The 23,137-nt window shown below is 44.3% G+C and overlaps 1 protein-coding gene across 1 annotated transcript in view; it reads right to left on the bottom strand.

Annotated features, from left to right (window-relative positions):
* ADAMTS16 (ADAM metallopeptidase with thrombospondin type 1 motif 16) overlaps window positions 1-23,137 on the bottom strand; it is a 631,464-nt gene that overhangs the window by 493,898 nt on the left and 114,429 nt on the right. Inside the window, exon 4 of the mRNA XM_069613712.1 lies at window positions 1,046-1,337. Coding sequence (XP_069469813.1) covers window positions 1,046-1,337 — 292 coding nt within the window. The remainder of the gene's footprint in view (window positions 1-1,045; window positions 1,338-23,137) is intronic.

Below are 23,137 nucleotides of genomic sequence, written 5' to 3'. Positions count from 1 at the left end.
TATTAGTAAACGCCCTAATTTGTGGCCGTGCCAGAACTGCACCACACTCACACAATTATGCATTACTTGTCTGACAGACACAGACTTCCTGGACCACTGAGGAGGGAAGGTTGCTAGGCAAGAGGGACATCTTTGCTGATCTCAAGCTGGGCGGCTGAACATGCTTTCTGTGCTTAATTGACATTAATTAATTAATCATTTATTACAAGCCTAATACTGGTGACAATTCTCTAAGAGCGGGCGATGGATTCAAACCTGTAGAGCTCAGTGTCTTCTTGATTTCAAGAGAAGTGCATTGCCCATGAGTCATCCTCCCTGCCCACTACTTGACAATGGGCCTCATTACGACCTTGGCGGCCATGGAATGAACGGTGCCGGTAAGGGACTGGCACCGTTCATTCCAGGCCGCCACATTACGAGTTCTGCTGTGGGTCCCGCTCTGTACACCTGGCCAGACCAGACGTGCAGAGTGGGACCCGCTAGAAGTCCAGGATGCTAACAACGGGCCCGTTGTTAGCATCCTCCCCATTCCCATTGAGCCCTATGGGGGCTCATTTGGGAATGGGGATGTACCGGGTCCGGGTCCCGCGAAAGGGAATTACTGGGCCGCCCAAGGTCGAAATGGCCCAGAAAATCCCCTTTTGCGGGACCTGGACCCGAGTTTGGGGGTAGCCATGCCGCTAAAAACGGCATGGCTACCTCCAAACTCGTAATGAGGCCCAATGCGTTTTTGGGGCACTACCTCACTGTGCATGGTATAGCAGTTAAACCGGGTTACGGCACAAGGTCCATGACCTCCAACTGCTCAAATGCGCTCCCACTAGGATTTGGGGGATTCCATCACCACTTGTGTATAAATTGTATAGATTTTGGGATGAACTGCACCAAAAGTGTCAAGCCTATGTCAGGCCCTCTGTAACATGCTGCTGAACTGTAAAAGATTGCTGGTTTATTCCATAAGATCGGACTTCCACAGTCACGTATGACAGACATCGCATGTATATACACTGGTTATGAATGAAGAAGAACAAATGCCCTTACATACATTTCTTGCGTCTTCCACAGTAATGCTGTTTTGGCATCTGTCCATGCCTTTGGTCAGTGCGGTGTTGGTGCCCCGGTCCATTGTCTTGATAGAGTTGGTTGTGGCTCTCCAGTTCCATCTCTCTCTCCACCATGGTGACCTCATTGGAATGGTGCAGTTTGCTTTCAGTGGAGCGCTTGTACAGCAAGTGAGGGCGGTGGCCGCCAGGAGCTGAATAGTTGTGCTTAAGTGCAATGTGTGGAGGCAGTGGCTTCAAGAAGTAATCTGCATGTTCTGTTCTTATCAATCCTGACTAGATAAACAAACAAAGCAATATTTTAATAACTCGCTTACTCACCATATTTTTTCATAAAAGAATGTGTCTTCAACATTTGTCATAAAAGTAGGGAGAGTTTGAAGGTATTACGTCTTTGGTTTTTGTATATACGTTATGCACCTTCATACCTATTTACAGTTTTAACCTAGGATACATGGCATTGGTCTGACTGTCTTGCCATTGTGTTTAATGGGTAACATGTTTCTTTTTAACTCTGTACAGGTTCCTAAATACTAGCTAATTGGCTGGTTTGTTGGTTGGTTACTTGACAACAGACGAGGTGGCCCAGTTGATCTTTTACACAGGTTCACATTATAGAGGTTTTCAGATCTTAGGTAGCTTGGCTGATGAGGGCAGGCACAGTTACCAGACCAAAGAATACCCCCGCCCATTCTGAAATAGTTTAGTTTAGTTTATTGATTTATAGAGCGCTCCGAGCCCTTTAGGCAGCTGGGCGCTAATCTTACATGTTACTTCAATACAGACAGTTTATGATGAAACACAAAAAGCAGTTTTTTTTTACAAGATTTACAGATATACAGTAAGTATACAGTTATACTGCAGTATGACAAAGTCTGCACAATTTGCAGATATGCATAACAAAAACCAGCCTCTAGTGCAGGGTGGGAATCTATACATAAGAGTATAAAGCACATTTAGTACATAGTTAGACAAAGAGTCTGGATTCTTGCTCGTGAAGCCAAGCTTTAGTCTTTTTTCGGAATAATTGATAAGATGGTTCATCCCTTAAAGTCAAAGGGAGGGCATTCCATGTTTTGGCAGCAAGGACCGGGAAGCTGGTCCCACCAGCTCGTTATTGCCTAAAGCGTGAATCTTAACACACAGCCTAATGGTTGATCTTATGGGGCGTGTGGAAATGTGACGTGAGAACGTGTCAGACAGGTAGGTAGGGGCTTGGTTGGAGAGGCATTTGTGAGTGAGGGATAATGTTATGTAAGTTATTCTTTGTTAATGTTGAGCCATTTTAGTGAATGCCTGGTTTCCGATATGTGGGAATTCTTTGGAATGTTTAAGGCTGCCCGAATGGCGTTATTTAGCAGAACTTGCATTTTTTTAAGGTTCTGTTTAGAATTACCCAGGTATAGTGCATTACAATAATCCAGCTTGGAGAGGACTAAGGCTCTGGCTATTGTAATACAATTGGCTGGGGATAGGTACGGGCGGCAAGCTGTAATAAGCTTACAGGTGTAGGCAGATGAGGAGGCCATGGCATTGGTTTGTCTAGTTAGTGTTAGTGCAGAATCTAGGTAAATTCCTAAAGTTTTCACCACATTGGCTACTTTAATTGTGTTGCCGTTAATGTTAAATAAGGAGAATAGAGCATCCAAGTTGTTCAGCTTAGCAGGAGAGCCCAGGAGGAGCAACTCTGTCTTATCATCGTTAAGACAGAGCCCATGCTTCGCCATCCAAGCTTGTATGATAAGGTAAATGTTGTTGAGTGTCCTGCTATCCACAATATAATCACCAGTGATAGGGATGAGTATCTAGGTGTCGTCAGCATAGTTGGTGTAAGTGACACTCAGATAGTCAAGCTCATCAAAGAGAGGTTGGGTGAATACATTGTAGAGAGTAGGAGACAACCATAAACCTTGGGGGACCCCACAAGTGACGGGAGTAGGTAAAGCAAAGGCAGAAGGTGCAAAGACCCTCATAGATCTGTTATTGAGGAATGATTCAATCCAAGCATTGGCTTGGTCTGAAAAGTCGGCCACTGTAGAGAGGTGTTTGCATAGTATTTTGTGATTCACCAGATCGAAGGCTGCAGATAAGTCTAATAAAAGAAGGAAAGCCATGTTACCTTTGTCTTTCAGCGTCTGGATTTGAGTTTTGAGGTCGATGAGGGCAGTTTTGGTTCCGTGTCTGGGTCTAAATCCTGATTGCCTCCGTCCTAGTAAATTGTTGGATTGTAGGTGGTTGAATTTACAGATATGCAGCACGGTCAAGAATTTTCAGCAAAAAGGGGACTGTTGTGATCGGTCTGTAGTTAGATGGATTATTAGGGTCTAGTAAAGGTTTTGGGAGTACCCAAGCATCCTTAAGATTGTTCGGTACTGTGCTGGATTTGAAAGAGGCGTTAATAACTCTAGTGATAAAAGGCACTAGTTCATTGACAGCTTCCTTGATAAGAGGAGCAGCGCAAGCGTCTCCTTTGCAATTTGATGGTTTGAGTTTCAGTATAATGGTTTCGACCTCTTTAATGGATAATGGTGAGAAGTTGAATTGAGGTTGTTTGTTGTTGCTGGTAAGGTGTGTGTTCGTAACAGGGTCTGCATCAGAAATGAGAGATTTCTTCATTTCTATTTTATTTTGGAGCATAGTGATTTTGTCCTGGAGTGCGTTCTGTATATTAGTGCACCATTGGGTGTCTTTAATGCATGTGTCAGGAGGTGGGGCAGGAGATTCTAACTCCTTCAAAATGTTGAAGAGTTCCTTTGTGTTGGACTCAGCTTTGAAGATGCGGTCATTATAGTTTTCCTTTTTTGTTTGAAGTATGGCTATTTTATAGTTGAAAGAGGCTGCAGTGAAGTTGGCCTTGTTGGATGAGGATGGGGTATTTTTCCAAGATGACTCAGCAGATCTTTTAATTTTCCTAAGAGATTTGAGGTGTGGGGTGTAACAAGTATTTAAGTGGGTCCTTGTTTTCGATTGCGTAGTTTCATAGGTGCTAGTATGTTGATTGCTTTAGGAATGGCGTGATTGTAAATATCGACTAGGATTGTAGGGTCTGATGTGGTCGTGGTAGGGTTGATGATAGGTTGTAACAAAGGGATGAGTTTGTCTAGTATTAAGTTGTGTTTATTTCTAGTTATAGTAGCTGGTACTTGTGTGTTGGTGGTAGGTGAGGCAGTTTCTTTGATGTTGAATAGAATGAGGTGATGGTCAGTCCAAGCGCATGGTGTATTAGAGAGGGTGTCGAAATTGCAGTTCAGTTCCGCTATCCAGTCAAGGATTCTACCTTTATTGTGAGTGGGTTCAGATATACACTGGGAGAATCCTAATTCTGTCATGGTATCCTTGAGGGTAGTTGCTTTCTGGTAGTTTGGGTCACATAAACCTAGATTGAAATCACCACTGATAATGACGTGGGACTTATTCTTGGTGTTGGTAGAGAGCAGATGTGAGATATCATTGTCAAAGGTGTTGGCGGGACCTGGTGGGCGATACACGAGATGGATGGTGATGGTCGCTATGGGTGATGTTGGTAGTTTGACGGATAAGATTTCTGCCGAGGGCAATAGAAGGCTGCTGATCTTTCTCAGACCTAGAGAGGTCTTATGAATAAATGCAATGCCTCCTCCTTTCGAGATATTAGCATCTCAGTCTTCACAGATGATTGAGTAATTGTCTGGGATGGCCAGTGCTAGTGAGGGGCCAGAGGCTGTGTGCAACCAAGTCTCTGTGATGGCGATGAAGTCCAAGTCATGTGACATAATAAGATCTGCAATATCTAGGGCATGAGCCTGAAGTGATCTGGCATTAATAAGGGCTGCTTTTATAGAAGGAAGGCTGATCTTTTGTTTGCTATTAGTTGGTTTGCAACTGAGTTTGGAAGTAGGTGGGCTGTAGGCTTAACTGAGGTGGTTGATGTAGAGGTATTCTGTGTGTTAGTGGTGAGTGGTCGCGTGAACCTCGAGCTAAGTCTGTGGTTTCTTTGGTGTAAGGTGCAAGACTGGGTAGGTAATGCAGTGAGTGTACATGGTTGATGAGGTGGATTGTGTGAGAGGCCTGGGGGATCAGTGGCGTTAGTGAAACCTGTGGGGTCAGGAGTAGTATGTGTAGGGGTTGTGTTGTTGAGGTATGAAGTTTTGGTCAAGTACTGGGCTATCGGTTTTATGTTGGATCCTAATAGTGTTAACATGTGTGGCTTTGCAGGTGCAGTATCAAGAGCGGGTGGTAAGGAGCCTGAGGGATTTATGCAGGTAGATGGTGGTAGATTGGATGACATAGATAGGCTAATGGATGGCGCATTGTGGTTGGTGGAGGATTTCATGGGTGCGCAGACTATCTTGGAATCAGTAAGGGTTGTAAGTAGTAGACTCAGATAGGGCAGGCTGTAAACAATGGTGATGAGAACTGAGTGTTGTGCCTTCAGTGGATCGTGCAGTGGAATAGGATGCCCTGAATATCAGAGCCAATTAGTACCAATTACAATCACAATTACCAATTAGTACCATGCGGGAGTAATAGCAAACTGAGTACATATAATCTATGTGAGGGGTGTTGCTAAAAGAGTGTAATGAGAGGCGTCCTAGAAGTTGAAGCATGCAATACAGTGATAGTAACATAGTACTTGCAAACTAGGAGCATAGCATTGGTAACAGAACTTTGATGAAAAGCAACCGTAGTTCAAACGTCACAAGAGGCATTGCAGCAACAACATAATGAGGTGCAAATAGCATAGTAAATAATACTGTAATCAATATTAATCTGAGAAGCAACACCACACGGACAAGCAGTTTTTGGTTTTCCCTGGACTGTCATTTCCACTATTCAATATCTATCCGAAATAAGGACTTTTGAAACATTCTCAGGATGTAGAAATATCACAAAGTTCTTCAATGAAGAAGATCATGGAAAAGGCTGGATCAAATCATTTTATTGTATAAAACAGTACACAAATGCTCCTGAAGATCCACCAAAGGTGATGAAACATGTCCAGAGTTGATTATAAAATCAAAAACAAACATAAGCAATTTTGGACTATGAAAAGTGTAACAAAAAAAGTTGTTATGAATAAGGAATAACTAACTTTGGATCATAAGGAAATGAATATATAAACACTCAATGTATTAAGGTTTTTCTTTGAAAAGTGAATATTTTTTGATTTATTGTAAGTCGTCAAGTGAATTTAAAGAGATTGTCTGTAAGGCGCTTTGTCATACAATAACTACGGCCCTCATTACAACTCAGGCGTTAAGGGTTAACGCCACCGTTAACCCTTAACGCCTAATTCTGATTTTAACGCCTGCTTTTAGCAGGCGTTAAATCCATGGCGCTAACCCGCCATGGTGCTAATTACGCCGCTGTAAATTACGGCGGCGTAATTAGCGCCTTCCCCACTCCCATTATGCCCTATGGGGCAAAAATGGGAATGGGGAAGGGAAAATGGGAAATGGGAATTTACCCCCCACTCACCTTGGAATGGGGCGGTAAATCCGCCATCCACCATGGTGTAAACGAAGTTTACACCATGGTGGTAAAGTTGGTGCACTTAGCACCAAGGTTGTAATGACCGCCTACGTATTTATTGAGCAAATGTTAGGACATGCAGGCATGTGAATGGGTGCTGAGTTGGTCAGGAGAGTTGGCCGAGTGCAAGGGACTCATTATGTGTCCAGCTAGCCCGAATCTTTCGTCGTCGGTCATTGCTGCATTATGATGCATGTGAATGTATAGCCATGCCTCCGGCAGATATACCCCTAGTGGTGCATGAATGTGTACCTTGAGGCTCAGATGGAGCTTTATCTTGGATGAAGCTGTGCAATCAGATTGCCTGCGTGTAGACAGGATGCCCTCATAAATTCCTCTATGTGTAACAGACAGGCTACACTCATAAGTATTCTAAGCACAATAGACTGGCTACCATCATATATCTTTATCGTCCAATATCAATATCTTCTATATGCCATTCATTGACTATCCTCATGAATCTTCTGAGTGCAATAGACAGGCTGAAATCATGAAACTTCTAGGTGAAATTCCAAGGTTCAGTGCAATAGGCAAAGTATCCAAGTGCATCTTCTGAGTTCCATAGACATGCTATCTTATTGCATCTTCTATCTTCTTCTGTGATAGACAGGCTACCCTCATGAATCGTCAAGTGCTATAAGCAGTCCGTCCTCCTATACCTTCTAGGCTCAATGGATACGTTGTCCGTATAAATGGTCTAAGTGTTACAGACAGACTACCATTGGAAATCTTTTACATGCACTACCACGGTTACCCGCATATATCTTCTATGTGCAATCTTCTAAGTGCAACAGACAGGCTACCATCATATATCTTCTAGGCCAAATAGAAAGGCTATCCCTATAAATCTTCCAGAGTCATAGAGATTAACTAATGGGTTTATTCATTTATATTTATGAAGCGTGCAACGGGCCTGGGGCATCGTGGCGCTGTTACAGAATTCTTACTTGGTTGAGCGGCTGCAAAAACACATTACATAGCATTGATGGGATAAACAGTGTAAGGCAACAGTGGTGGTTCAGATGGTTTGCAGAACATTTGCAGAAAATGGTTTACGTTATAACTCGAGTTGGAACACAGATTTAGCAAGAGGAACAGGTGATCTTTCCTGACTATTACTTGTATTCAATGCAAAGCAGCCCCTTCGGCAACCACAGTGCGACGGGCAGCATTTCGGTCTTCATGCCGCCGGCCCTCACCCCATTGTTAACACTGGCTTTGTCTGCAAAGGAAAGGTTCAATATTTGCAATTAGAGCTGGATGCTGAATATAGTAATGCAACAACCAATGGCGACACATGATTGGCCAGGGAGTACACTGATGGTACTGTTTGCATTGGTTTCAGAGGGAGGGAGGCTAAATGCACATTGCTAGGACATGTTTATAAGTTTACCTTTACCTAACCATGCGCAAGGAAGTTTAGTGTAGATGTCCTTAAGAAAGATATACTCTGACACATTTGAAAACAAATCTCCCTTGTCATGACCAGCAGGAGTTCAAAGGTGATCCAGGTTTGGCTGCTCCAGCCCTTTGCATGTCTTTGTTTCGGCACAAGTCACATTTTCTCTCATCAAGGAAAGAAAGCTCCTATTGCAGGAAATTCTGCTCTCCTAGCACCACATTTTGGGAGCAATAAAGCATTCTCCTGCTATGGTACTGAGCACCACCGGCAGTCGTGCTGGGGCCATTGCCAGGCTAAACTGTCAGGGGGCAGCTCTCGGCACGACGCAGGGATGATGCACCCCCTCACCACGGTATCGCGGCAAGAAGCGCCATGACAACAACCACTGAACATTTAAATGAAGGTTTCATTAGGACACATTAGGGAATTGGGGCATCAGGTTCCCCCATGCGGTGCGCAGGAGCCGGCAAGCTTGCACCACAATTTCCCAGGTCCTTATTGGTCCACATGGCTGGCCAGGGAGTACCCTGATAGGTCCTATGCTATTTTGCCCCGTCACATTATTAAGAGGTAGGCCTGGTCTCTCACCTCCACCTCAATTATACGTTTATAGAATCTTCTTATTTTGGGGGTGAAAAAAAGTGACGAAGTAATTAGCACAACCGTCTTAATGTCCGACATTTTAATCCATGGCCTGCAAGCAGAACTAAACATCACCTAAGATAACCGACACAACGGCTAACAAGTGTTCTCAAGATAACAACATACTGTGTCCCCCCAGAGTGGTGGGACCTGCATGGGGTCATGCTCATGCCGTCTCCTAAGGCCCACAGTTTACGGGAGAACCCGAGCTGCGAGTCTTTGGGCCCTCAAGCCAGTGCACCGTCCCACAGCGGGGGCAGAGGGGCCTGTGTTTGCCGTTCCCACATGCCGGAGTTTCCTCTCGGGCCTGTTACTGTGTACACGTGAAGTGCAGTGCAACTAAGCCCCTGGCAGCTTTGCTACCAAATTCCAGTCAAGAAATGTTAGTTTTGCAAACGTGACTTCATAAAGGCTACAAATCCAAGCGATGTACAACAATCGAATCTTCGCTTTGGGGTAGAAGAGGAACTCATCCGTTTTACTTTGACAGTGTATTTGAAAAAATATATATATTTTAAAAGTTCACGTTTTTGATAAAGAGAACCACATTTATTGCCCTTGTTCTAAGGCATTGGCAAAAACAAGGCATTTTAATATTGCTGTCCAGTAAAATGACTGTCTGCCACATTCAGCAATAAGCAGACTTCGCTGCCCAAACTCATTCAAGAAAGTGTCACTAGACACATGTTCTACACATCCTAGCATCCTCGCAAATGCATTGTCAGGGTTTGGATCACCTAGTGGAGAAACATCTATTGGTGTAAATAGAAATGGATGCAAAGTGTCTACAAATACATTTCCAGCTTTCAGAAGCATAATATCATTCCATCTTTTTGTATGTCTTTTGCTGACCTTTCTGTTGGCTTAATTATTCCACTCTTTTATGCTTCTCCTTTCCTATTTCTTTGATTTGTGACTTTCTTTTACAGCATTGCGCTCTAGCACCTTGAAGCGTCTCATGTGCTAGATGGAATTACCAATAATGGTCTCAGACCCAAATAACCGGACAGACTCAAAGAATATGGCAAAGTACTATTTTATTCGCAGCTTAAAATAAAGTAAGGCAGTCTGGCGGACAGCAAACTGTAGTCCACGCACTCACACTTCAATTTTGATTACACAAAGGTTTTATACCTTAATGCACATCATCTATGATGTCATCATATGTGGCAAACTGTAAAGCCTATTGAAGGGAGGGATTGGTTAAGGGAACATATATGCCTATATATCATATCAGTATTAGTAATATCACTGGATTCCCCTTTATATAATAGACACGCCTTGAACCACCTCTAAATATACATATAATACAGATTATAGCAGAATAACAGCAGAGGGTTGGCCTTTGCAACATTGTATAGCATGTTGCTACATAGATCCTCTGATTGGCTGGCATTCTCTCCCAACTTTGGACTTGTTAGTAGCACGTAAGCAAAACAAAACTCGGGTGCATAGAACAACGTCAGACTACTACTCACTTCTCCAATTTGTCCATCATCTCTCATCGGACAGGCCCCATGCCAAGGCTTCTTCTTTATAGTTGACTTTGTAGCCTGTTCTCTGTTCTGGGACTTTCAAGGGAGTGTAGGTACACCATTATCTTCATTTGGAGCCTAATGAATAGCCCTTGTTTTCGACTTCTGAGTTACGTGTGAGGGGAACCACAATTTTTCCATTTCGTCCTTTCATTTACTGTTATTTGATTTAATTAAGCTGGGTGTCATAACTCCTCTTGGCCTCCGTAGACTTGCTCACTCCAACTTGAATAGGCTTTTTGCATCGTTAATGGTCCAATACTTGGCTCTTGCAGATGTTTTCTTCTTTGCTTAATCTAAGAGAAATATGTCTTATGTGCATGGCCTATCCTCTTGACTCCCTTTGTGCCTTGCAATTATTGCCTGATGTGGCATCGTTGATCCCCAGCCAATAGACTCCTCTTTATTCCTCACACAAAGCTGTTTTCCAGCGTCTCCTGACTCTGCAGCCTTGGTCTGTCTCTGAGGTAGCTTGATTGGTTTCAACAAGAGTCCAACATTCATCTTTCCATCATGGCCACCTTAGCCACGTTATGTTTTCTTCTGCTGCAAGTTTCTATATGTCTCAGCTACTTTGCAATCTGTGTATGTACATTCACTTCATCCCTCCTCACATATTTCTTTGATGCATAGGATTTCTTCTTCTTCAATTCCATGTTTCTCTTATCACTTCCAGTTACATCTTTATCCTTGAAGTATTTGCATATTGTTTCAGTGTGTCTTTGTGTCTTTCCTTCATGACGCCACTCTGCTCTTGTCAGATTTCACTTATACCTCGTCGAGGTCCAATGGTGTGTGCAGACATCCTTCTACACTTTCAGTGCAAGGGCACATTTGATACCATTGTGTGAGTGTATATTGTGTCTCATACACTCAATGCAATATTGGGACAATACCTGGTGTCCCACATAGTGCTCTTCTCCTGCTGTTCCAATATGACGGAGTTGAGGGGGCGGAAGCTAGGGATGACGTGTCCACCTGCTCCTCTACAGCATGAACATTTAAATAGAAATCTATTGAACTTATAAAATAATGTCATGACAACGCTTTCAGTTAGGCTTGTCATTACATTAAAAGAAGACCTCAGTTATTAGAGCAGATGTTCCGTTACCATGAGGCCAACACAGCATTGGACAGCTGGTACATTACATTACATTGCAGACTATGCACATAGGGCATAGGTGTTAGAAAGCATCACAAGGTCTGGACTCTTAAACAGTGTTGTAAGGAGCTGGGGTGATTGGGTGTACTATCATGTGAGGAAGTAGGCAGTTAGCCCCACGGAAACGTTTGAGCCCCGATGCTTTGAGAAAGCTCCTCATCACGTTATTGGTATAGCCGGTGCACTGTAGGATGATGGCAAACTAATAACGAAATGGAAGAAGGACTTAACAGGACTGCTCCTTAAGCGGAGAAGGGCATCTTCCCAGGATTGGTCAAGGCCATCTTACATTACTTTATGAGAATTATTCTTTCCTGCCATCATATCATTTCTTATATAGTGACATAGGCATGGAGGCAGGTTGCTACTGAAGAGGTTGAAGGGGACATGCAGTCAGTTTTCTGCTGATTGTATAGTAATGTAATAAACTGTCACTGTTCTTTGCTACTCCTCAAAATATATTGTGGGGCTCAGTTTCTCCCACAATGTTAATTGTATGTAATTGTTCCTCCCTTTTGTAGGTGTCTGAAATATTTTGATTTGCTGAAAGGGGAAAAAGTGCACATGCATTTGTTGCAGTTGGTTGACTCTGAAGTCAATTTTATGGAAAGACTTTCAGATGTCCCAGGCTTGACAGGACAGCGCCATTCCCTGGCTAAAGTGGCCTTTGGGAATGGCCCTATGACATGCCAAGTGGTGACACAATTAGCCACTTCAAAGACCCACATGTTCATGGGTTAAATAGCACATGTTCATGGGTTAAATGGGTTAAATAGGAACGGCAGTGTCAAAATATGCAGAGCCCTTTAAGGGTGTGTGGCTTGGCCTCTGACCCAATGTTATTGGCCCCTTCACCCGAAGAATGCAACAAAGGTCTCCTCTCTCTTGCTCCAGGGAGGAATATAAGAAGTCAACACACATCTACAGAGAGAAAGAACACACCTGACGATGAGCAACCTGTGCGAGCAGTCAGCGGAAGGATCACCTCCCTTCACTGTGGAACCTGTAAGCAGGACCACACACAGTACGTGGTGGGCGGATAGAAACCTGAGGCTGTGGAATTCTGCCATTCCCAGGAAGATGGAGAGCCCGAAAGCCGCAGAGATGCCATATGAAGGGAGATATGCCATAGCTGCACAACAGCATCCAGATGTTCCGTTGGCAAAGTCCTCCAAATCAGAGATGGGAAGAACTGACGTGCAAAACTCGACTGCAAGGATGATGGAGCTGCGGTCTGGAGATGCAGAAGGAAGCTGCCTCCAAAGTCTAGCCATACAGCAGAGCAGGCACTTGGCCGAGTGTGAGAAGCGGGCAATGGGTCTGCGAAGGCCAGGGGAGGCAGATCATGGAAATACCCAACAAAGGGGTGAGCTGATCTGGGGAATCAGCAGGCCTGGAGAGACGAATATCCCAAAAGGGGGGAAGCTATAGAACACTGATCACAAGGGTAAAGAAAATCAAAGAAGCATAAGGCCTAGATTTCAGTGGGTTAAACCTGAAATTACCCAACAAAGGGGTGAATTGAACCTGAAAATCATTAGGCCAGAGGGGGAAATAGCCCAAAACGGGTGAACCTACAAAATACAGAACAAAGCAATGAAGCGAACCTGAGTATCATAAAACCTAGTGGGCTAAGTAACCTATGAGGGGTGGAACCAGAAATTATCCTACAGGGGGCTGAACCACACAAAAGAGTCACAAGGCCTGGGGGGTTGAGAGACCAGCAAAGGTGCTGAAATAGAGAATATCATGCAAATAGGTGAATCCAAAACCACAACGATACAGCCTGGAGGGCCAGACAGTTTGTAAGCTGAGGAATCAGAGACCTTAAAATCATACATTTTTTTAACCCAAGAATCATATGCTTTGGTTTGTCTCCTACCTCTGGCTTACCACATGCTGCAGTGTGACTGGTTGCAGTGGAATTGCTGTCCCACCACACTTGGCGCCTTTTTCTCAATGTGAAATCAGAGTGGTAATTGGACCGCAGCTTTAAGATGCTGGCCCGCCATCTTGAACTTCTTGTCGGTGAGAGTTTACACATCTGCAGGGTCATCGGTGGACTACAGAGCTGCTATGTCAGCAGCAACATCTGCATTAAGAATTGTCAGTGATTTAGAGTTGATATGATAGTTTCTGGTGAGGTCAGGGGCTGCATCTTGTTGAGCCTGGCTTAGCTAGAGGGTGCATTTCCCAATATGAGGCCATGGGTCTCATGGCAAGGCCCAGGATGAACATACTCGCCCTCAGAACGTAAGAGGTTAAATGGCCGGTGGCAATTTTGTCCAGGATGCGCAGTGATGGAGGCTTAGTGAGGGTGCCCAGGGGATCCTCCCTATACCGCACTCGGGGCAATCATCTACTAGCTTGGGAAGGTCCTAGGCCCCCTTGGTCACGCTACTAGCAATCCCCAGAATAAGACATGTGGCTTTGGCAAATATCTCTCCATCTTTTCTCTGACACTCCTATGGTGCTGCCAAAAGGTATATAATTAAGTAATACACACTGACTTGGAGGGTGGAATCCATCTGTATAACAAAACAGTTGTAGGGCTGAAAAGTCAAGAACCACAGCATGGCCCTGGGGCTGGTATCTTTAGGTCTGGATAACCAAGCGAGCAGTGCATGGTCTGTGACTAAAGTGAGGTTTTTGTTCTGTCAGGTAGTACTTGAGTGCCCCTATGGCCCATCTGACAGCAAGCACTCAAGTTCAATAGTGGCATAGTTCTTCTTCTTGCAGGGATGTAGCTTTTGGCTTAGTAAGAGAATGGGGTGACCCCATTTCAGATTTGAGAATGTAATGCTCCTAATCCCTCCTGGGAGGCATCCATTCACAGGATAAACAGATCATGAAAATAAGAGACAGATTAGCACTGAGTCCTTCAACATCTAAAGTCCTTCTCCATACTGTAAATCCATTGGACACATTAATTTGGATCTTTTTAACTAATTAAGTGTCTGTAGTACCTGATCAGGCCCAGGAAAGCTCGCAATTCCTTCTTTGTCTTGCGTGTTCAGATGCACTGTAAACTTTCAACGTTTGCTTCTTGTTTAGGTTCTGTCTTTCTGGGGATTTGGGCAACCAGCTATTACAGATGGTTCCTCTGGTTTCCACCAATCCTTGAGCCAACCTATATGGTACAACTGGGCGGACTTCAGGCAGTCATCTGACTGTACTCTGTAGTTGAGGTCACTGAGAACATGGATCACTCTGTAAGGTCAGTGGCTCTCGGTCACCAGTTTATTCTCTAAGGCTAGAATTAAGACCCACACAGGATAATCTAATTTAAACCATTATAGTTTAGCTTCTTGGTCAAAGATGCTTCAGCTTGTCTTGGCTAGTCTGTAAATGTTGTGCCAAATTGCGGATCAACCAATGGCTCTGCTCACTGATTCTCACAAACTCTGGTATTTGTCCTTCAAGTTCTTGTTATCCCTCACATCCCTCCTTTAGGATATTAAGGATGTCTCAGGGTTCTCTTCAATGGACCCGCTGGAACCTCATGGTGATTTGTGTGCATCAAAGAAGGCCGAGAGTTGTAGTGTATTCTAATTCCTTGCAACCTCCAAACCCAATTGCCAGGGAAGGATCTTTAGGGTTCAGTTGAAGTGGTTCACTAGGCCATCTGTCTTGAGGTGACAGAGATAGGTCTGGAGGGTATCCAGCTGCAATAATATCTTTAGACCAGTCAGGAGTTTGAACATAAACAGTGTATTCTGTATGTGAGGATTTCCTTCAGGAATGCCACCTTAGTAAAATGAGGTACTAAATGTATCAAAATATGTTGTGTGGTGTTAGGATTCCAAGGGAGGTTCTCAGGATAATGGGTAAGATAATACAATAGAACTAGGTTGTGGAAAATCCTAGCCCAAGGATATGACTAAGAGCATGTTCCTGGGTCTTAGTCACCCATTGGTGTCCTACCGAAAAGAGGATGTCCGAACTGACTCAGGGATAGCCCTTGTACATACTTGGGCCATTGAGAATGCACAGACCATATGTTCACTAGGGACTGGGGTCTTGGATAGGCTGCTGGAACACCCTTCACTGATCTTACTTCTGTCACTATCTATCATACAGATGAAGTGGGTCTCACGAAGAGTCCAAACACTGTTTTAGTTAAAAAAATACTTTTATTTAACAATCTCTTTGTTTTCTAACTAAAATAAAAGTGCATGGGCAGTCTTGCCAACAGTTCCACCTGTTCAAGAGTCTCCTAAAATGTACAAGATTTTGGGGTACCTCCCAGTCACTGCCAACCTCTATGGTTCTTTCTACAAATGACATCTTGCTTGTCTCCTATTGATGATGGGATACAAACATGTATGATTCTTCATCCATCCCCTGTAGGAGTAATTTGTACCAAACAATAGATACATCTTGGGGTTCTCTTCCACTTGCAGACAAAGCCAACAGGGGTTGCCTGGCCCAGTTTCATCAGAAGAGCTTATGATGTTATGATGGTATTATCACCTCCTGTTTCTAGGGTCCTAGTTTCTCACCTCGGCACCACAGCTCTACTCCTCTGCTGGTTCTCCTCCTCCTAGTTCCTTCCTGTTCTTGCTATCTGCCACCTTGATAGCCCTTTGAGAGGTCTCCTGGATCCCAAACTACTCCTGATGTCTTCACCCTTCCACCTCCTTGTCTCCTCTTTCGGCCACCACCCGATGTCATTTTCCTAGCATCTCCCAATATATTCCCCTTTCGCCTCCTGAAATCTTCCTCTTACCACCTTCTGAACTCTCCTCCTTACCATATACTGGTGTTTAATTTCTACTACATCATGATGCCTCCCCAACACCTCCTGATACCACATTCATACCACCCATTGCCCAACTGCCTCTCTTGTCTTGAGAGTCATCCACTCTCTATTGTCTCCATCCCAGCTCCATCTACCACCTCTTCCGGAATGATAAATTAGCTCCGAACTCCAACCACAACAGTCTCCAAAGGCCCACATCTGTCCTGCAAAGGAGGTCCATTTTATATTCTAGCAGGCCCTCCTCTTGGGCCTTTCTGGAAGTTAAGGCCTGTACATGTGTATCTGTATTACTACTGTTGTGTAATTGCTTCCTGTGGTGTTGCTTTCACCCCCCACCAGGTGTAGCATATGTCTTAGTGTGTAATCAGTGTGGCAGATGGGCCGTGACTATGACCCAGGCTGATCTGAGACGGTTAAGAGATCTATACGAAAGAAGCCAGCACCAACAACCACTGCAGACACAGCGGAAGATGAATGGACGTAAGCAAAATCCTGTGAACACATAGAGGACAGTGATTACGTGAGCATTGTCCTCTGTGTGTTCATGGGATTTTGCTCGCACTTCGGGTTTTCTAGCTCCCCGCTGCTGGCAACGTGGCGCATGCCGGCAGTGGCGAGCTAGAAATATAGAGTGCGGGAGGTGGGGGGTGGAGGGGCGCTGTTGCCCGTGACTGAAGATGCCCGCCTGAGTGTGAAGCTCTGCGGCCCAGCATTTTATCGCATGGCTGAATCCTGTGCTTCCAGGATGCTGGTCTGATTGGATAATCTGTAAGTGTTTCTTAATTCTACTTGATATATCCTGATTAGTGTCTCTCTTCCATCAGGTAAAGTACATGATACGTCGGACCATCACAAATGTGGGTCTCAGCGGACTAAAAGGTGAGTATGGCATTTGTCACCATCCATCTTGGCAACTGCTTCCTTGCTGGAAGGATGCAGAACTGTGCGGTTCCACATCTTCCTTGCATTGCAGCTGTTGGATTCACGCTGGGACCGGCGTGCACAAGTCTTTTCCCATTGGCTTTCTCCAAAGTAATGCTGGAACATGTAGTTTGGGAAACTCACTTCTCCCCACACAATGTCTAATGTGGCGGTAACACATCTCTTGGAGACTAATCGGCCTGTTGGATTCTGCCTTGACCACCCTTGAGGAGGCACATCAGGTGGCAGTTGGTCCAACCCAATTTCTAGCAGCCTGCTAACCCCACACGATTGTATAGGGAGTTCAGGGAAGTCACCACACAAGCACACACATACAAACACACTGAAGTACACTTTCCTACCTTCCATGGTGCCCTCTCTCACCTCATATTAAGGCAGCTCCTTAATGGTATGATTATCACTGTCATTTCGTCTCTCAGATGTGGCATCAGGAGGCCAACCAATGGATCTACCCAGTGGACGATATCAGGTTCAAAAGTAAACATCCCCCATGAGCCAACCGAACATGAGAATGCTTAAAGGTGACCTGCCCAAGAGGTTATGGGTAAAGTGCATAATAAAGTATTTGACAAACTATAACATAAATCATGTTGAAGAAAGGGGTAGGAAGATGTGTAGGAAAAAAGAGCGGGGTGTGGGAAATGGAAACCGCTATAAAAAAAATTAAAACATCACTGTGCCAAGAAACGAATTTTGAAAGTTAACCTTTAAATTAATATAATCAAAAACTAGCGCAGAAGCGGGAAAGGCAATTTTCAATTACTCTACAAAAGGCCACCACGTGTGAACATTGAACTGGATGGACCTGGATGGTCTCTTCAAGTACCAGTTTCACCAAGTGTTGGGGTGCTGTACACAACCTGTGGTATTTGACTATGGCACGATGGAAAAGCCATTACATCAGTTAGCAGGTTAAGGGTCTCTGCTGACGAGTTGCTTCCAGTGGCCCACCAACAAGAGAAGGTTATAAGTAGTGCTACATTACACACCAGTCACCATAGGGAAATGCTTCCTAAAATGGAGTTCCGTCCTGAGCTAGGTGCAGTTTGACCGGAGGGCCAGTCACATATTCGGGCCTGTGTGGAAAAGAAATAGCAAAACGGAAACAATAAACACGCTTCAAGTGCTCAAATAAAGCCACGGCTCTCAGATTACAATGGCCACGTGTAATTAATACGCCTCCCCACCAACAAAAACAATGTGTTATCCATCCTGTGTCCTAACTTGTACTAATGGCAACACACGGTTCATAAAAACGCCATGAAAACACACGACAGCAAGCTCTGCAAACAATAAGCCCATCCAGCGTGGGACTTGCATCGCCATAAAATGCAGTAAAAGAAACCAGCTGCGTTCTCGGGTTAGCACAGCTGATTATATGGCACGCTTCCCGGGCATTACCCGCGCACATGGAAATGGGCAAGGCGTAAGGCGTCCCTTTACGGCGTACAAATTGCATGGCTGTGATGATTTCATGTTTACAGATAACGAGGTACTTTCCGAAGTAATACACCAGGCTCGCTGACGAGCAACCAGATGTTCCACTGAGAACATGCTGGAATGATACAGTAAAACGTTAATTTCACAACATCGCCCGCGCGCTACTACACAGCCGTACTAGCAGTCCTCCGGATACACAAGGGAACAGATGCCAAGAAGACAGAGCTCCATCACGGAGACACACGTCTGAAATAGGAAAGGGTCCCCAAGAGGGAGGTTATGGTGCCAGAGTGGGCAGACGAATTCTCACTGGGCACCTGTCAATGCCATTTCACTACTATTTTGAAGTTCTCCCTATGCAGTGCTTAATTTGTAGGGGTGTTTGCCAGGCCTCAGTCCTGGCACTTATGTTTGAGCCCCTCCACTTATTGGGGGTCATTCCGAGTAGGGCGGTAAGGGTTAACGGTCACCGTTAACGAGACCGGTGCCGTTAAACCCTTACCGCCCTATTCCAAGTTCCCTTTGCGGGTTGGTACTTAACGCAGGCGTTAAAAAACCAACCCGCAAAGGGACCTAGGAGCTAATTACGGCACCGTAATTTACGGTGCCGTAATTAGCGCCTTCCCCATTCCCATTGAGCCCTATGGGGCAAAAATGGGAATGGGGAAGGGCCCTTGGTGAATGGGGAATTACCGACCCGCCAACCTTGGAATGGGGCGGTAATTCCGCCATTCACCATGGCGGAGTCGGAAAAATAACGGCGTCAACCAAGGCGCTAATAGCGCCTTGGTTAACGCCAGGGTCGGAATGAGGCCCATTGTCTCAGACCCACTTTCATTATGAAGAGGCGATCATCAGTGCATGCATCAACCACAATGAGAAGGTGGTAATATTTGTTAGAAAGAAATTTGAAATCCGATCGGACCTCCTTAGGATTGATCAGGTGAGTCGTGAGCCGATTTTTAAATATCCTGATAATTTGATTTTGGCGTATTGTATCTGCAGACACAATAATTGAAGAGGTAACACCAAACATTTGATATGTCTGGGAAATTGTCTACCTGTTTCAGGGCGTTATTCCACAGCGATAGACAATCTTTGGAATTTAGCCATCTGGCACCACAGGAGGGGTTCCCGGCTTGTACTATGTACTGTAAGCAGGGCATTGGAAGTATAGTGTTTAATGATATTTGGCACAGACAAACCAGACATGCCTCCGAACTTCAGTGGCCAATCAATGGTAGTTTTGAAATCCCTCGTATTGAGTATTTAGAGTCAATTCTATTAAAGAAAAAGGCTAGACCTGCAGCATTTGATGTTTTGCAGAATTGGAAAAAAGAAGCGTTACAGCAACTTAAGAGTAGGGAAAAACATGCGCGTCGTATAAAACGAACGCAGAAAAAGCATTGTTGTATGACCAAGATAAATAGTCTGAGTCAGCTAGGAATATGGATAGGGCTTTCTCACTTGGCATTCAGAAAATCTATCCTTCTAAAGATTTCCATGTTTCTGATGAATTCATTGACAAATTGTTAAATGAGCGAAGGCCTTGTGCCACTGCGCCACCTCCGTATGTTCCTCTTCCTGCTGTTGTGCCTCTTCCAGCTGGTATTCCTGCTATTCCTGCTCTGCGTATTGTTCCTGCTCCTCCTAATGTTCCTCTTCCTCCAGTTGTTGTTCTTCCACCCGTTCCTCCACGTATTCCTATTGCACCAGTAACAATACCTCCATTGAATTTGCCTGTCCCCCCTCTTCCAAGTGGTCTCGTACAGCTTGTAGTCGATCAGGGTGCGGGGTCAAGGGTTGTCACTCGTAATACTGTACCTCCAGAAAAGAAACATGAATTGATTTCATGGGCTAAGTATTGTATAGAGAGAGATGATCAAGCGAATGTTTTTTCCACACTTTCTAATATGGATAATTATCCTGAGAAAAATGTTTTCATTGAAGGTTTAGGGGTTCATTTATGCATAATGTGGGGCAAATTAAATAATACAGATCTCCTGCAAGGATTACGAGATCTAAACACTTTAGCGTTTTCAAGAGACACTGTGGAGAAAGTAAATGAGCATGTCGAGAGGATATTTGAGTATAGAAAGGAGTTGGAAAGGTTACAGAATGGGGATGACGAGGGGGAAAGTATGTATGTACAGAAACGGTTCCTTCCTTGTCGAAAATCGATATCTGAGGAAGTATGAATTTTTACGAAAGACGCGCTTAAATGGATCTCAGATATGTCGATAACTCCAGTTGAGGTATATGACACATACAGTCAGTATACGCCGGAAACGCAGAGGAAAGTGATACAGGTAATGATAGAGTACCTACAGGATGATTGTGTGAAGAGAAAGATTTGTTGTCCCACAGAGTTATTGAGTATTTATAAGAGAGATTTTTCACTTGACACTTCTTCGACTGCTTTAGCGCTTGACTTAGCTCTGTTGCTTAGTAAGCGTTCAGAGTTGCCTACTTCTCAGATGCCTTTGAGAGAGGTTCCTCCGACATTTGTTCCAAAGGGTGAGATTGCAGCCGATGCTGCGGCGGGTATAGTTGCTGTGAACATTCCTGTACATTATGTATCACAGTTTGTTCACGTCCTGTTCTCAAGACAGGAAGTGAACAGTATTAGACAATCTATTCCTGACATCAGGAAAAATCCACCAGGATTCTATAAAGAAATAGAGTCTGTCTTACAGTCCTCAGTATTCACCCTGGGTGACATTGATTTGTTATTTCCTGTATTCCTGCCCGTAGATTTGTGGAAGCAAGTTAGGACTATAGACGACGAACCAGGGTTGGGAGATACATGGGCTAACATAACTAGACTTGATGGAGAAAGACCAGCTGTTGAGAGACCGCCCCAGGTGATACTAATTTTGCCTGATAGAATCGTTGCAAAATTGAAAACCATAATTCCCGAAAAGAGAATTATTTGGGACAAGCTTACGGCCTGTGACCAAGGGAAGTCTGAGGGTACTACCGAGTTCTTTAATCGGTTCGAACAAGTATGCTCGGATTTCAGCAGACAAGACTTAGGCACAGAGTCTGGGAAAAGATTATTTGTGAACAAATTTGTGCGTGGATTGCTGCCTGACATCCAGACACCGATTATGTCTTCTCAGAGCGCTTGGCAGGCAAAGTCCCAATCAGAAGTACTGCACATGGCTTAGTACTATGAGAATCGTGTCAATAATGAAAAAGATAGAGTTGAGAAGCGAAAAGGTGATTTGAAGACTAAAGTATTATTACAGCAAATTGTTAGAGGGCCCAGAGGGGGTAGTTCGCAGATTCGAGGTCAGTATGTTCCACATGGAAATGTGCCCTTGGGTCTTGTGAACATTAACCAGTGTGCCTATTGTCGACAAGAGGGTCATTGGTGTGCACAATGCCCCGTCCTTCGACAGAGGTCAAATAACACATTCGGAAATATGGGTAGACGATCCAGAGGTCGCCCGGGTTCGGGGGGCCCTGGTAGAGGTCAGTTTGCACAGGATCCGTAGCAACCTTTTTCACAGGATAATCAGACTCAGAGTGTGGATACTAGAAACATATTTGATCATCCTTCTGCTGCATATCTATCTGAAGAGCTTCCTTTTGATGACATTCTGTTTCGTTAGGATTGCCCGAAGCAGGGTTTGGAACCTACACCTATTCCCGTTAATCAGAAAGGTCCCTACGTTGAAATGGTAGTGGGAAATAGGAATCATCTGTTTTTGATAGATACTGGAGCACAGAAGTGTTCCATTGATCATTCTCGGGTTCCAGACATTCCACTGTCAGGGCAAACCAATGTTTCTGTAGGGTTTTCAGGCACATCAGTTGTTTGTCCAGTTTCTTCGCCGGTACCTATTTCTTTGGGTCCCTTTACGGACCATTGTCCTTTTCTGTTGACTTCGAATTGTGGAGAGAATTTGCTGGGGTTGAATCTGTTGAAGGAATTAAATGCGGTAATTCATTGTTCTTCTGACGGAGTGCGTTTGACGATTTCACCACAGCAACTTTCTGTCTCTCAATTCTTGACTAGACCTTTGCCGCCAGAATTGAGTGATGTACCAGAGAGTTTATGGGTGTTAACGACAATGATGTCGGTGATTTACAGATTGAGCCTGTTAAAATAGTTTTGAAACATGGAATTAAGCTGCCACGCATTCCACAGAATAAGATTTCAGTTGAGGCTGAGCAAGCTTTGAAATGCATTGTTTCAGATTTTGTGCATCGCAGAGTGATTGAGGAAATTGCAGGTAATTTGTGCAATAGTCCGATTTTACCCGTGTACAAAAAAGGCAATAATACAATTCCATTCCGTTTCATAATTGATTTACGTGCCATTTATAATGTCGCTGCCCCGCAATTTCCATTTTTGCCTGATGTCACGACAATATTAACCATGATTCCAGCTACAGCTACTTACTTTAGTGTTGTGGATCTGAAGAATGCTTTCTTTAGTATTCCTATACATAAGGACAGTAGATACATGTTTGCGTTCACCTTAGGGGGACGATCGTTTACATTTACTCGTGCACCTCAAGGTTACACAGAGAGTCCTAGCATGTACAGTAGGGCTTTGAAAGAACAGCTTGATACTCTTGAATTGCCCTCTACTTGTACATTGCTTCAATATGCTGATGATTTGCTTTTAGCTGCAGACTCCGACAGTGCTTGTAAGGAGGGCACTGTGTT

Source organism: Ambystoma mexicanum, chromosome 5p (assembly GCF_040938575.1).
Source record: "Ambystoma mexicanum isolate Mex_15411 chromosome 5p, UKY_AmexF1_1, whole genome shotgun sequence".
In the NCBI taxonomy this organism is placed as follows: Eukaryota; Metazoa; Chordata; class Amphibia; order Caudata; family Ambystomatidae; genus Ambystoma; species Ambystoma mexicanum.
Note: the sequence above shows the minus strand (reverse complement) of the source record. Positions and strands in the feature narration are given on the sequence as shown.